The 15,483-nt window shown below is 44.4% G+C and overlaps 1 protein-coding gene across 1 annotated transcript in view; it reads left to right on the plus strand.

The window, feature by feature from the left end:
* Nucleotides 1–1,181: 1,181 nt before the first annotated feature.
* The window catches only part of LOC147906286 (tRNA synthetase class I (I, L, M and V) family protein), a 267,819-nt gene continuing 253,517 nt past the window's right edge, over nt 1,182–15,483 (plus strand). The window contains exons 1-3 of the mRNA XM_087377738.1: nt 1,182–1,757; nt 1,983–2,048; nt 2,281–2,424. Of these exons, the coding sequence (XP_087233864.1) occupies nt 1,224–1,757; nt 1,983–2,048; nt 2,281–2,424 (744 nt within the window). The 5' untranslated portion in view covers nt 1,182–1,223. The remainder of the gene's footprint in view (nt 1,758–1,982; nt 2,049–2,280; nt 2,425–15,483) is intronic.

Raw genomic sequence — 15,483 nt, forward strand, 5'->3', positions numbered from 1 at the left:
CAATTAAATGGGGAATGAAAGAGAGGAAGATGGCAAAGTATTAGAGGAGAGAAAGGCTACGTATTGGGAAGAGAACAGCTTAGGATGGGAGGGAGGACCTTTACAAAGGCTAGTAGGGGAGTCTAATCAATAGCTGACACTCAATCTCACCCCTTAGAGCACTCACTGCTCACCCATGCACATAACCACGCTCACACAAATGCACACTACCCATCTTCTTAACTTCTTATAAAAGCAAGCTCGTATTTTCAACAGGGGTGTGCTAGCGAGGGGGTTGTGCATATGTGCACTTGTGTGTGTGTGTGTATGGAGAGAGAGAGAGAGATGATATGATATGATATGATTGTATTAACGTCCTCGTGAGACCCTTCAGAATCTATGGGACAATGATCACTATCAACAAGTAGTGATTGTTTACATCCATTGAAAGAAAATAGCATAATTAAAAGCATAAATGTGCTATGCAGTGAGTACTTGTTGTGCTAGCCTGTGTGCTAGACCAAGTACTTTGTTGCGATATTCTAAAATTTCCTTTATGTAGTTGCCTAGCTCTTTGGCTGGCCACTCTAGTAGGGATTTCAGGTTGCTTCTATTGTCCCCATAACATTCTATGATTTGCGCATATGCTCGACATGTTAGGAGTACATGCTGCTCATTTTCTACTTCTCCTGCGAGGCAGATTTTACATACTCTTTCCTCTCTTGGGACTTTGGGTCTTGCCCATCTTCCCCTCTCCACCTCGAGATCATGTGAGCTGGTTCTGATTTTGCAGATTAAATGTCTTTTAAATATTGATATGTCTTCCCCGAGGTATTTCAGCATTCCATAGCTGTCCATTGGATTGATTTCCTGCTTATAAAACTGCATTTTTGCCCCTGGTTCTTGCCATAGCTTCTGTAGCATTCTTTGCGTCACTAAATCCCTGATTTCATATGTGTCTTCGGGGATATCAGTAGCGGTTATACCCCATAATTCCATCCATTTCAGCCCCTCTTTGTTTGTTAGCAAAAGATAGCAGCGGTTATACCCCATAATTCCATCCATTTCAGCCCCCCTTTGTTTGTTAGCAAAAGATTTAGATTTCCGCATCTAATCTAATTATTATTATTTGAATAAGTTATAGAAGGGTGCTTAGGTTAAGAGAAAATTAAAGTATAAGCTCTAAATAAGAGTAGAAGTTCATATTTGCAAGGGCACCTTCTTACAGCCGCAGTCTTCGAAACATGGAGGAAGTTTGCGAAGGTAAAGACTTCAGTTTCCCTCAGCAGGAGGAGAGGGTTTTAGCTCTCTGGAGTTCCATCGATGCTTTCCATACCCAACTGAAACGTTCTGAAGGTTATCCGGAGTATATCTTCTACGATGGCCCTCCCTTCGCCACTGGATTACCTCATTATGGTCATATCCTTGCGGGAACCATTAAAGACATCGTCACCCGATTCCAGACTTCAAATGGGCACCATGTAACACGACGTTTCGGTTGGGACTGTCACGGTCTGCCCGTGGAATACGAGATCGATCAGAAACTACAGATCAAAAGCAGAACAGACGTTCTTAGGATGGGTATTGACAAGTATAACGAGGAATGTAGGAGCATTGTGATGAGATACAGCCAGGAATGGGAAAAGGTTATTACAAGGATGGGTCGTTGGATTGATTTCGACAACGATTACAAAACATTGGATCCACACTATATGGAGAGTGTCTGGTGGGTCTTCAAGCAGCTGTATGACAAAGGTCTCGTTTATCGAGGATTCAAGGTGAGTTTTAAAGGTAGCCTTAGTGCCTTTGCTTTATGTGCACGCTATTGACCTGACTTATTTGTCTTTTCGTTCCATACTTTTTTCCTTTCCAAGGAAGGTTGCTTACTCTGTTACGTTCATGTCTTATGATAGTAAACAATTGGGAAACGAAGGAATGATGTAGCATCCTCTCAAGGCAAATTTGAGCAGTGAATTTTGTTTATCGAATTTTGTTCCTTTCAGGTGATGCCTTACAGCATAGGTTGCAACACTCCCCTGTCAAACTTCGAGACTGGCTTAAATTACAAGGTGTGAAATAAATTTTATGATGAAAGAATACGATGCATGCAAGGAATAGTTTATGATATTAATTTGTGTAGAAATAGACGTGGCTTTTGTGAGAAAATTGTCAAGGACAGGAACTTATGCCACACATTCTAAAATTAAAACCTAACATTTAAAGAGGAACATCATGGCTAGGCTTGTTTATGTTGTAACTTAAAATCACATCACTCATAGGTGCTCTACTTCACCATGACAGGATGTCTCTGATCCTTCTATCATGGTTTCCTTTCCGTTGGTGAATGATGTGGATGGAGCCGCGATGGTGGCTTGGACAACTACTCCTTGGACCTTACCAAGCAATTTGGCGTTGTGTGTGAATCCAACCTTCACTTATGTCAAGGTTAGAGTTATAAGTATGGCTTGTTGTTGTGCATGATAAGACATGGGGGAGGTTTCTAGATATTTGTATTCATCTTGTTTGGGCAAGACCCTTGAAGAGAAGCTTCATGATCTACGTTGATGTTTAGTGCCCGTGCCCATCATATCAACGAAAATCTGAATTTGTACAATTGGATCTATTCTTGTCTTACAAAGGGGTGTGTTTGTGTGTGTGCGCGAGCTTGTCTCCTCTTTTGGAGGGACAGTTTCATAGTTTCTTGTAATATAATACATATGGATTGTGTTTATTTATTTTAACAATAGAGAGTTCTCTTTTGAAAATGTTACATGTGTGTGTGTGTGTACACACACACACACATATATATGTGTGTGTGCGTACATGTATATATATTTATACACATATATACAAGTGTGTGTGTGTGTGCGCACTTTTTTTTTGGGGGTGAAACCACTGTATTTATATTAGAAAAGCTTTTTACAATGAGAATAGTCTACAGAATAGACTATTCAGAAAAATCAGAAGTAGTGTGTACACACACTTTTTTTGGTAAAATCCATTGTATTTATATTCTCATAAATTTACAATATGGGAAGACTCCCACACACTAGCAAAGAACTCCGAAAGAGAGCCCGATAGAAGAACTCAAAAACAAGTAGAGAACACTTCAAGGCTAGTAGCATCCAAATCCCTTGCAGCAAGACTGTCATGTAAGGATTGCTTGAGGGACATTCTGAAGAAAATATATGCCTGAGGAAACTGTTGACCCATCCTAGAATGCAGTCTCTGTGTCCAGATGGTCCATAATACCCAAAAGCGAGTCCAATGAAAGAAAAGAAGTAATGGAGACATCTGAGATGAGAGGCATCCAAACATCCAGAAAAGTTTCCCAAATCTGATAGAAGGGAACCGAAGCCGCAGTAAATGAGAAACATGAGTGATCAATGTGCGAGAGTGCGGGCAAAACCATAATAAGTGAGGAACTGTCTCGCGGGGATGAGAGCAACGGGGGCAGAAAGGAGAAGCAATGCGGCGTGCAGCCAATTTCATCCCAATGGAAAAGGCTCCCACTATACATCTCCAAAAGAATAGCCTCTGTTTCAATGGCAATTTGGCTTTCCAGATTTTCATGAGTCGGGATTGCCACCAAGATAAAGGCCTATCCAAATTCCAAAGAGTGTTGGCATGCTTGTCAATCCATGGCTGTGGAAGAAGAAATCTGTAAACCTTCGAGGAGGTCAGATTGTGTATTGAGAGCGTATGGGTAGCAGGAGGTATGGAAGTCAAATTCCAGTCCATTAATCTGTCCTGTGCAAACAGTGGAGGAACCGGAACAAATGGCTGCAACATAGTTGAAAGTGTTCTCCAAATGGATCTATGATGCAGACCCAGGGAGAAAGTCCTGCAAGCTTGTGGAAATGAAAGTGTATAGCCTTGTTGATCCACAACATCACCAACAAATCTTATGCCCAATTTCATGAGATTATATGCTTTGATAGGTGCTTGTAAAGCGAGAGGCGATGCAAACACCTTGCTCCAATGGATACTTTCCAATCGAAAAGAATTACCATGATGAGAGGAAGCACCTGTCCATTTTGCATATGAAAGAATTTTCTTCCAATCATGAAGAAAAGCAGTAGAAACAGGGCAACCAGGAATTTTCCCCTGAAAGGAAGATAAAACTGCTTCCCAGTGATCTGTAATCCAATACCCATATGCAGGGGAAGCCATGTTTCCACACATAGCTGCTAACATAATAGCCCATGGTTGTTTTTGCTGAAAAAAATCAGCAATCATAGTGCTCTTTCTTGCCAACATATGAACCTGGAGATTGAGAATATTCAGCCCCCCATGAGTCTTGGGTGAACAAATAGACTGCATAGGTAGTAGTCGCAAAGCTTTTTTATGAGATTTGCTTTTCCAAAATATCTCCATAGCTTGGGACGTATAGGAAGCCAAATGCTTGAAAGACCAAGGAAGAAGAGGCAAATAAAATTGCACATATGCCATAATGATGGACTGTACTATCCGGAGTCGAACATGTAGAGGCCAAGTGGACAAATGCCAGTATTCCAGCTTCTTGTTGATCTTTTGAAGCACCCATTTGAGCTGTTGTTGCGGAGTAATATTCCAGCCAATGGGGTATCCGAGATGTCTGACAATAGTAAGGGAAGAGATAATGTGGCCTGGCCAAAAAAGTGCATGCCAATCAGCTTCTTTCAAAGCTAGAAGTTTTGATTTCTGAAAATTGATATGCAGTCCAGCAGCTATGCCAAAATCATTCAGTGTATGCATCAAACGAGAAAGATCACTTTGAGAATTCCTTGGCATGAAGTATGAATCATCAGCATAGGCCTGTGCAAGAAAAGACTGTGCCCCTGGAATTTGCAAGCCATGAAGCTGTCCTGTATTTGCCAGATAGTCCATATGCAAGAGTAGTGTGTACACACACACACACACACACACATGCATGTATGTATGCATGTATATATGTGTAACTCATTACCTTGGTCTTGGATGAATGCATTTCTCTCTCATTTCCAAAAGAGAAGTCTCTATCATGACATTTGTTGCGCGTGTGCACACGCGCACACACACACACCCACACACATACATATGCCTTTAGCCCAAGGTTTCACCCACATGGATTATAATCCAAATGCGAAGAGAAGAGAGGAAGGGTCTCTTGTCATGGTTTCTCAACTTAGTAATACGACTAAGTAGTCTATAATGATAAAGCTAGGAACAAAGATGATTCTCAATTTTGGGAAGGAAGACTTGAGTACTCCTCGAAAAATCAAGTTGCAAGTGAGAGGATTGAACTCTTTACATAGAGCTGTACTTTGCCTATCAAGTCAAGACTGATCAAGAGAAGCTTACTCTTGCTACATTGCATCTACAAAAGGATGCTTTAGTGTGGTGCTCTTTGTTACAAATAGGAAAAGAGCCTGTCCTTGAATGGGTTAACTTTGTGAAACAACTGAAAGCAACTTTCATGCCACCAAGGCATGAAAATAACTTAAACTTCCTGTGGGAAAGGTTTAGGCAATATGACAATGAGAGTATCGCTGAATTTACAGCCAGATTCTGGAAACTCTTCTTAGAGTTACTCATTAAGAAAGAGTGTGGAAGATAGTAGATATAAATATCTAACAGCCAAAACCCTAATGTGAGGTTCTAGGTTGAAATGTTCAACCCAACCACTCTTAGAGACCTCACTAAACTGCCTGAAATAGCTGAAAGAAAGTTGAATCCTCATAAACCCTTCAATAACAATGCCGGGTCAACATTAAAGACCAATAACATACCAACCTTTAGGAAACCAAATCGGTTCAAGAATAATAAGGGAAAGAAAGGAAAAGGCTTTTGTATGGAATGTAAACAGCCAATCATGTCCCAGATGGGTGCCATTTCCTTACATGATTGATGAAGAAAAGAAAAGGTCCTAACATTGCCTGTTAACATGCAGCGGATCGTGTAATCACAACAAGACCTTCTTTAAACCTTTAGCGAGGAAGTAGCAAGAGAGAGAGAAAGGAGATGAGGGCAGAGAGAGAATAGAGACGACAATCGATTGGGTCCTTGTGCCCATTGAGGGCCCCCTCCCCCAATTAGGGGAGAATTTGCTTTAATACTTGGAGAATTGAAAGATACAAATAACACTTTTTGAGAGAGCACGGAAACGCGCTTCTGAAGAGTACACTGTGCACATGTATTGCAGACCCAATGCCTTGAGAGGTAACTCCAACCAATACGGAGACCTTGATGCTGTCCACACTGACAATGCAGGGCACTTCTGCAAGGCAAGGAAGAGGCTTGTGCTGTCCACCGGTAGGGTTACTGCGTGAGAGAGAGTGAAAGCTAGAAGTAATAGATCTAAGAGAGAGCTGAGATATGACTGAGATATAGAGCTGAGAAGTGAGCTGTGCAAACTGCAAAAGAGAACTTCAAAGAGCTGCTGAAACAGTACCAAACCTTACTCCATTTGCTGGTCCAAATCCCCATCTGTTGTGCTGCGTAGACACCTTCCAGGAAGGCTGAATTGAGGGCGAAGAGGTGAGGCTGGGGGCTGGAAGGGAGCTGCAGGAGTGCTGAAGGGACTGAATGAGGAATGAGGCAAGGCGCTCCCCCTTAAAATAGGGGGTTGGGGCTGAGCCAACCAGCCCCAAACTGACTGATTTTCAGTCGGCTGGTTTGGGCTGGCTTTCAAGGCCCTTTGCCCCATAAAAGCCTCTCTAGGGATGGGTGCAGGGCAGCCTATAAAAGCAGCCCTTCCCCAACCCATCCCAGTTCATTGTTTCAGCCCTGAGGGGGCCTAGAAGAGCTCCTATCCTAGGCTGAGACCTAGACTTACCTAGAATCCTAAGATGGAAACACTACCCTAATGTTCTCCAATGGGTACTAGTGAACAAGGAATGATCTTCTGACTTGACGTAAAGTTGAGAGATTGACCTACGTAGCTTGTGCTTGACTGTCCCTGGACAAGGGCTCACAACAGGGTCACATCATACGACAAAATCTCCTATTAGGGAACTATAATGCATTTGTTGATGTAGCCAGTGTGTCACCTTACACCCAAGTGTAGGGGTGCATGTGACATTCCCTCCTTAACTTCGCGGTAGGTTCATTGGTTCTAAGTAATCTATCAAAATTTGTGGAAACTCCTGGAAAAAGTCTTCGTCCAACCACACTGCTTCATGGGTATCTCAATCACGGAACTTGTGTTAGAAAATACCCAATAGAGGGTACACGCAGCGAAGACTTATAGTAATGCCCAGGAGCTCACACAGTGTGCGTGTGGGGTGTGGAATAACAAACTTCTTTACTTACGTGCATAAAATAAGTGTGCAAACTCATCAATAGACAATGAACCAGCCAGATAGAGAAACCACCAAAATATATATTTCCGTCCAAAACTATGGACACAATACAAGAGAGAGAGATCGAGAGTCCCACCAATGGTGTGGTCCTCTGATCTTACCACAAGGTCTTTCTCCTATCTGTTGGCTATCTCTAGACTCGAGCCTGCGTGCTCCACCTCGAGCGTCTGTAGACTTTCTGTCCAGTGTGTTCTTCTCCACCTTACTGCCTGTGAATCAGCCTAGGTGGGCAGCCCCTGCCAAGCTTTGTCTGCAACACACAGGTCCTTGTTCCACTGCTCCAACCTGCTTGTGAATGGCTGCTCCAGAAGGTGTGATGATCTGAGCACCTTGCTGCCCTAGAAGACAGCCAAGGTCCAGCCCTTCCTGGCTAAGTCTGCAGCCCTTGTTGCACTCTCTCACCTCCTGTAGATAGGCCCAGAGAGTAGGCTTCCTGCTGCTCCTTTCTGCGCTGGAACTGCTGGCTATGCTGGATGAGAAATGAGGCCACAAGCCTCTCCTTTTATAGGCCCCAAGGGCCCCTTGAACTAACCGACCAGCCAGCCCTAAGTGGGCCGACTGGCTGGTCTGTTTGGGCCGACCAGTCTGCCCCAAAACAGCCCTTTAAGGGCTCACAAAACTAGGGCCCTTTGGCCCACACTTCTAGGGCTTTTGGCCCTCCAATCAAGGCAGGGGCCCAGCCTATATAAGGCATGCCACTGCCCACTGGCAGCCCCATTTGCTGCTCTACCAGGCCCCATGCAGCCCTGGTCAGCGCCTGTTTACCTTGTTCTCCTGATCTGCCAAGTGTGCACCTCAGCTCTGTACTATTCCGTACTGTTGCTGACATCATCCGTGGTCTCTTCTCTTGGGTCCCTTCTGCTGTCCTCTGCTCTGCCTTCTGCTCCTGCAGATCAGCCAAGTACCCGCCTCTCTTCTTTTGGGACACATCCTGCCCTAGGTCTCCCTCCCCCACGCTCTCCTCATTTGGGGGCTTACAGATGGGGAGGTGACCTTTCCAACACCCCCTCTCATCGACACATCTCGGCCCAATGCCAACACGTCGATGACGATGCTACAGTAACTCCCTGGTCATAGTCCTCTGGAACCTTTCGGTGTCGAAACCTTTTCCTGGCTTTTCATCCAGTGGCTCCTGCTCCACCAGGTCCGGTTCCGCTTCCGCACACCATCCTGGTACAAAGGTCCATCTTTGGTAGCACCTCCTGGTACCACCATCTTCCGTCACATTCCTGCCTTCGAACTCGAGCAACACAGCCTCTATGATCTTCCAATTGTCCCCCTCATAATGAATGAACAACTTGGAGTCTTCCAGGCACCATGCTCTTAGGGTCTGTTTCAACCCATCCTTCCTTTGGCAAGGTCTGCAACAAAAGTACATGTCCAGATAACCTGGACCGCGAACTTTAAACGCACCAGTCTGAACCTGATTCACCCTCCTTCTCGCAAGGGCACAATCCTCTAGTCGTGGAAGTCGATTCCCAAGAGCTTCTGAATCAGGGTCGTCCTTCAGCAAGGTCCCTGCCTTCAGGCTCCCACACCTGTGAGCCTCCTACTTGGGATCTGATACCATGTTAGAAAATACCCAATAGAGGGTACACGCAGCGAAGACTTATAGTAATGCCCAGGAGCTCACACAGTGTCTGTGTGGGGTGTGGAATCACAAACTTCTTTACTTATGTGCATAAAATAGGTGTGCAAACTCATCAATAGACAATGAACCAGCCAGATAGAGAAATCACCAAAATGTATATTTCCGTCCAAAACTATGGACACACTACAAGAGAGAGAGATCGAGAGTCCCACCAATGGTGTGGTCCTCTGATCTTACCACAAGGTCTTTCTCCTATCTGTTGGCTCTCTCTAGACTTGAGCTTGCGTGCTCCACCTCGAGCGTCTGTAGACTTTCCGTCAAGTGTGTTCTTCTCCACCTTACTGCCTGTGAATCAGCCTAGGTGGGCAGCCCCTGCCAAGCTTTGTCTGCAACACACAGGTCCTTGTTCCACTGCTCCAACCTGCTTGTGAATGGCTCCTCCAGAAGGTGTGATGATCTGAGCACCTTGCTGCCCTAGAAGACAGCCAAGGTCCAGCCCTTCCTGGCTAAGTCTGCAGCCCTTGTTGCACTCTCTCACCTCCTGTATATAGGCCCAGAGAGTAGGCTTCCTGCTGCTCCTTTCTGCCCTGGAACTGCTGGCTATGCTGGATGAGAAATGAGGCCACAAGCCTCTCCTTTTATAGGCCCCAAGGGCCCCTTGAACTAACCGACCAGCCAGCCCTAAATGGGCCGACTGGCTGGTCTGTTTGGGCCGACCAGTCTGCCCCAAAACAGCCCTTTAAGCGCTCACAAAACTAGGGCCCTTTGGCCCACACTTCTAGGGCTTTTGGCCCTCCAATCAAGGCAGGGGCCCAGCCTATATAAGGCATGCCACTGCCCACTGGCAGCCCCATTTGCTGCTCTACCAGGCCCCATGCAGCCCCGTACACCTGCGCTGCTGACATGTCAGCGCCTGTTTACCCTGTTCTCCTGATCTGCCATGTGTGCGCCTCAGCTCTGTACTATCCCGTACTGTTGCTGACATCATCCGTGGTCTCTTCTCTTGGGTCCCTACTGCTGTCCTCTGCTCCGCCTTATGCTCCTGCAGATCAGCCAAGTACCCGCCTCTCTTCTTTTGGGGCACATCTTGCCCTGGGTCTCCCTCCCCCACGCTCTCCTCATATGGGGGCTTATAGATGGGGAGGTGACCTTTCCAACAACTTGGTATAAAACTACCGGATCGTGCATCTTGACCCATGCTTCCATTTATGAAGAAGGATTTGCTCTGGCTGCAAAACTTCAGCTTCATCAAGGACTTCAGGTTACTGCTCGTCGGAAATCTCTGTAAGAGGAGGTCCAAAATATGGCTTCAACCAAGCTACGTGAAAAACATTGTGCATGATTCAACTGTCCGGTAGTTGTAACTTCATGGAGACATCATTGATCTTTTGGATAATAGGAAATGGTCCAAAGCTCTTGAAAAACAGCTTCAGGCATCGCTTGCCCACCTGCTTCAATCTTTGGTTGATGATTCTTAAATACACCAGGACGTCTGCAGCTTAGTACCAAAATTATAAAACAGGGCTTGCAAAAAATAAGACGTGAATTTAGAATCCTTATTGAATGTGATGGTCCTTGGCAATCCTCCAATGGGATACCAATACTTTATGAACAAACGAGCTACGTCTTCATCACTGGCTGTCTGCTCGTAGGGAATAAGCACCAAACAATAGTAAGACATTGAGTGTTACGCGTACTTGCGGATGCTGTAAGTGGTCCCACGTGAGGGCCTTGGTTGTGGGTCTGCCTGCCCACGTGAGGGAGAGTGAGGGTCTTGTTTGTGGGTTTGCCCGCCCCAGAGGCAAAGGGGGTTTATCATGGAGGCCTACGTATGCATGGACCTGTACGGACATGTTTGCTCCTGTTTCGAGGATGTGAAGGGTTTGGCATACATCACGGAGGGGCCGCCATATGCCACGCAGGGAACGGGGGTCTGTAGGGCTTGCTCGTCGGTTGTGTAAGGGGCGCCATCAGCTTGCCTAGGGGCTACCACCAAGCTGCATGTGTGCACCTGGTTGGCGCCTTGTTTGGCGGGCCTTCATGCCACACACCAGTCCACAATAGCCGACCCTACTGGTCAGTCTGTTGTAGACCAGGTCGGCCCTGGTAGTCTGCCACCTATCCTCCCTCTAGTCGGTTTATTTAGGGCAAGGGGTGACCCTATAAATAAGGCCCCCTCCCTCCCTTGTTTTCAATCTCCGTGCACACTTGTGCAGCCACCAGTGGAGGGTTTTTTCTCCAGTAGTTGAGGAGGTTTTTTTGGAGATCCTTTGCAATCTCTCTTGTTCTCTAGTTCTCTCTTGCAAGTGTTTGCTGTTTTCTCTTCTTCATCGCTCCGCACCGTTGCACTTCTCACATAAGTAAGCTAGCTGCCTTCTTGTGGGAAGCCTTGACCTTTTGGCATATCTGACGATTATGAACATAGCCGTGTACGTCCTTCCACATCTTTGGCCAATAGAAATAGCGCTCTAACTTCTCCAAAGTACCATTGATACCTCTATGACCACCGGTAAGGGCATTGTGGGCATCATGAAGAAGTAACTGTCGTTTGTCTTTGAGTACACACAATCTTTTCTTATAGAAAAGCCAACCATCCTCTAATGAGTAATGGCTTGGAGCAAGAGTCGTAATAATTGGAAATGAGTGCCAAACTTTGTTGAATCCGAGTATTGTGTCTTCATTCTATCAAGATCCTTTCTCTCGATTTTGAGCACAATGGCCTTCTCAATGGTCTGGATTGAATCTTTGACTAAGAGCGTTGGCAACGGGGTTATTTTGGTTGTACTTAATCATTCCCCCAAATTGCTAGAATATTTGGCTCCACCGTTGTTGCCGATCACTCCATTGTGAGCTAGGCATCGTCTATAGCCACTTAAGGGATTTGAGAAGATAGAAGTGACCTTGTAAATGATCAACAAGGAGAAGGATGATGAAAGGCTGCTTGCTTTGCAAGAGACTACAGAGGGAGAAGAGGAGATTCTAGCCGCACCAGCCCCTCTTGTTACGGGAAGGATGAATGTTGCTGCAGCTTCAAGCAGCTCCAGTATTTTTGGAGTCCCATGGCGAGGCAGATGAGATTGACAGTGATGAGGATGAGGATGAGGAGGAGGAGGAGGATGGCACTGATGCTGATGATGCTGAGGATGAGGCACATGATGAGGATGCACCTTGAGGCTTGAGCCTCATCAGTTGTGATGCATTTCAGTTTTGTTTCTTGGCTGTAGCTTGTGGCAGCTTGCAGGGCCTAGGTTGGCAGCCTTTTCAGTTTGTTATATGATGTTTTCCAGCTTGCCTTTGATGTAGTACCTGCAGTCTACAGGGCCCAAGATTCTTTCACTTTTCTAGTATCTACTACCTGCTACCTTTGATGATTGATCATGATGTTTTGGTGTCTACCACTATGTATCAGATGATAGAATCCAGTTCCTGGACTCTTCATGACTTTAAAATCAATAGAAGTTTGAAGTTTGAAGTTCTCTCTCAAGTAAATGTGTACATTCTATATTTTTCTTATTTTTTTGGGGTAAAATTAGGGTCACGTATGATTCAGCCTGGGGGGCTGAACCATACTCCAATCATACTTCCGTACCCGTATGACGTATGTGCATGGTCACGTATGGAAAAAACTATGGTTTCAGCCTTAAGGGGCCCAAAAGGGCTCTTGACCTAGACTTGCCTAGAATCCTAAGATGGAAACATTACCCTACTGTTCTCCAGTGGGTACCAGTGAACAAGGACTGATCTTCTGACTTGACCTAAGGCTGAGAGACTCACCTATGTAGTTTGTGTCGGACTGTCCCTGGACAAGGGCTCACGGCATACGACAAAATCTCCTCTTAGGGAACTATAATGCACTTGTCGATGTAGGCAATGTGTCACCTTGCACCCAAGTGTAGGGGTGCACCTTGCCACTCAAATTAAGTTCTCTGAAGGCTATTCCTTTTATGGTTGATCTACTTGTTCCAGATTTGGAACCTATTGATACTGTATTGGGCTGTGAAAGGCTCAAAACCCTAGGAGAGTTCTCTATGGATTTGAACAAGATGTGTATGAAGTTTTTGCATGTTGGAAAACAGGTCAACTTATGGGATAAATCTAAATTTGTACGATATATTCTAGTCTTACAAAGGTATATATACACACTTATGGGCTTTAAACCTCCTAAGTTGACAGTCATATCCTCTAGAAAATTAGCAAGGGACCTTAAGGGGGATTGTGGACTATATGCTGTACACTTAGCAAAAACAGAGGACAGTAATGGACTATTTGTGGAGGACAAGGATATGCAGGATTTGCTGCAGCAGTTTTTTGCTGATCTTCCTCGTCACTTAGGAGATGTTGATCATGCAATTAACCTTGAGACAGGGTCAAGGGCTGACAGGGAGGAGGTATCAAAGCAAGTCAAGGGGATTTTGGATCAGTGAGTCCTCTTTTGCTTCCCCTGTTTTCTTGGTTAAGAAGAGGGATGGCTCGTATAGGATCTGCATTGATTATAGCGACTTGAATGACTGTGAAGAATAGGTTTCCTATCCCTAGAGTGGATGATTTATTCGATGAGCTGAGGGGGGCCAAGTACTTTACAAAGATTGACCTAAGGTCATGCTACCATCAACTAAGGATGAAGGAGGAGGATGAGTAGAAGACCGCTTTCAGACTGAACGTGGTTTATATCAGTTCAAAGTGATGGCATTTGGCCTCGCTAATGCTCCAGCAACTTTCCAAGCATTGATGAACATGATTCTACAGCCCTTTTTCTATAGATCTGTCCTAGTCTTCTTTGATAATATACTCATCTACAACAAATCGAAAGAGGAGCACCTAATGCGTGTAAAGCAGGTCCTTGAAGTCTTGATAATCCACCAACTTTTTGCCAAGGCAAGCAAGTGCACATTAATGGCCAATGAAGTGGAGTACCTTGGTCATATAGTCAGCAGCAAGGGCATAAGAATGGACCCCATTAAGGTCAAGTTTGTGAGAGAATTACCACGTCCTCAAAACGCCGCTCAGTTAAGGGGATTTCTTGGATTAGCATCCTTCTATAGAAGGTTCATTAAACACTTTACAAAAATAGCAGCACCCCACTGACCAGATCAAGGAGGCCTTTTTCTAGACAGCTACTGCAGAGAAAAGTTTATAGGAAGTGAAGGGTGCTCTGACTTGAGCTCCCATCCTTGTGTGTCTAGATTTCTCTCAACCATTCACGATTGAAGATGATGCAAGCGGTAGGGGCCTTGGGGCAGTGCTCAGACAAAGCCATGAAGTAATAGCCTATGAGAGTCAGAAGTTGGATGATAAAGAGCTGACCTACCCATTTATGACCAAGAAATGCTAGCGATGTTACATGCTATCAAGAAAAATAATGAAAAAAGTATGCACAATCTTAGATATGAAGTCTTTCATCTATGGTGTGTTAGCCTTAGGCATATTTAGAATGATTGAACATAAGCTGAAAACAAAAAGCGGGGAGCTGAATAGCCCGTATTATTTTTAGTTTCAAAAGAGAGTTTGATTGAGTATGCATGTGCTTTCTAAGTTAGGAATGTAATTTTGCATCTTTGTAGGAAGCGAAACATAAGTGTAAGGGGTTCATTTAGTTTTTTATGTTTTAAATAATTCATTCATTTTGTAAATTCTTTCTTTCACACACACACACACACACACACACACACACACACACACAGATTTAATTCCTGTTTTTTGGTCGATTTTGTTTCTTGATTTGCTTGTTTATTTTTGCTTAGTCACCTTTTTCCTTTCTTCTTTATTTCTTGTTTTCTCTCTTTTGTTTATTTGATGTATTTTAGTAAGCACTGGGTTTGCCCAAGAGATTGCACAGGTCTTTAGAAACCCCGTATAGCTGCTTATGCTGGGGCACTGATGACGACATAAGTGTTGCTTTGCTTGCTAAGTATGTCTTCCTTTTGTTTTTCAAGAAATTTTGTTACCTCTTTTTTCTTCTCTTTCGTTTTCTCTTTTATTTTCTGTGTAGATTTTTGGACTTTAGAACATAAAAAAATATACATTTTTACGATTGGATTTATTCTAGTCTTTCAAAGGTATATATATGCTATCAAGAAATGGTATCACTACATACGTGGGATAGAACTCTCAGATATCTCTTATCTCAGCCCAACTTATCTCCCACATAGAAAAGGTGAATTTCCATTGTGCAGAATTATGATTTTGACATTGAATACAAGATGGGGAGGGAGAATGTTGTGGCTGATTCACTCTCTAGGATGTGGCATGCATTCTATCCTCTATCATAGAAGTTATACAAGGATTGGCTACATGTAATTCAAGAGGAATTCCTCTTAGACCCAGCAGCTGCAACTCTATTTCATGACCTGCAGGACCCCAATTGTCTTGATCATCCACATTACAAGCTAAATAATGGGCTGATTTGGCTCCATGACAGGATTTACCTCACTGAAAACTCAGTGTATAAGTTCCTGGTGCTTCAGGAGCTGCATTCATCCCCCATGGCTGGTCACACCAGGTTATTCAAGATCCATGATAGAGTGAAATAGAATTTTTATTGGAAGGGGCTTTGGAAGGATGTGTACAATTATGTGCAGTGCTGTAAGCCAT

This window comes from Dipteris shenzhenensis, chromosome 1 (genome assembly GCF_047967505.1).
Source record: "Dipteris shenzhenensis isolate YYH24624 ecotype China chromosome 1, Dip_SZ_1.0, whole genome shotgun sequence".
Classification (NCBI taxonomy): Eukaryota; Viridiplantae; Streptophyta; class Polypodiopsida; order Gleicheniales; family Dipteridaceae; genus Dipteris; species Dipteris shenzhenensis.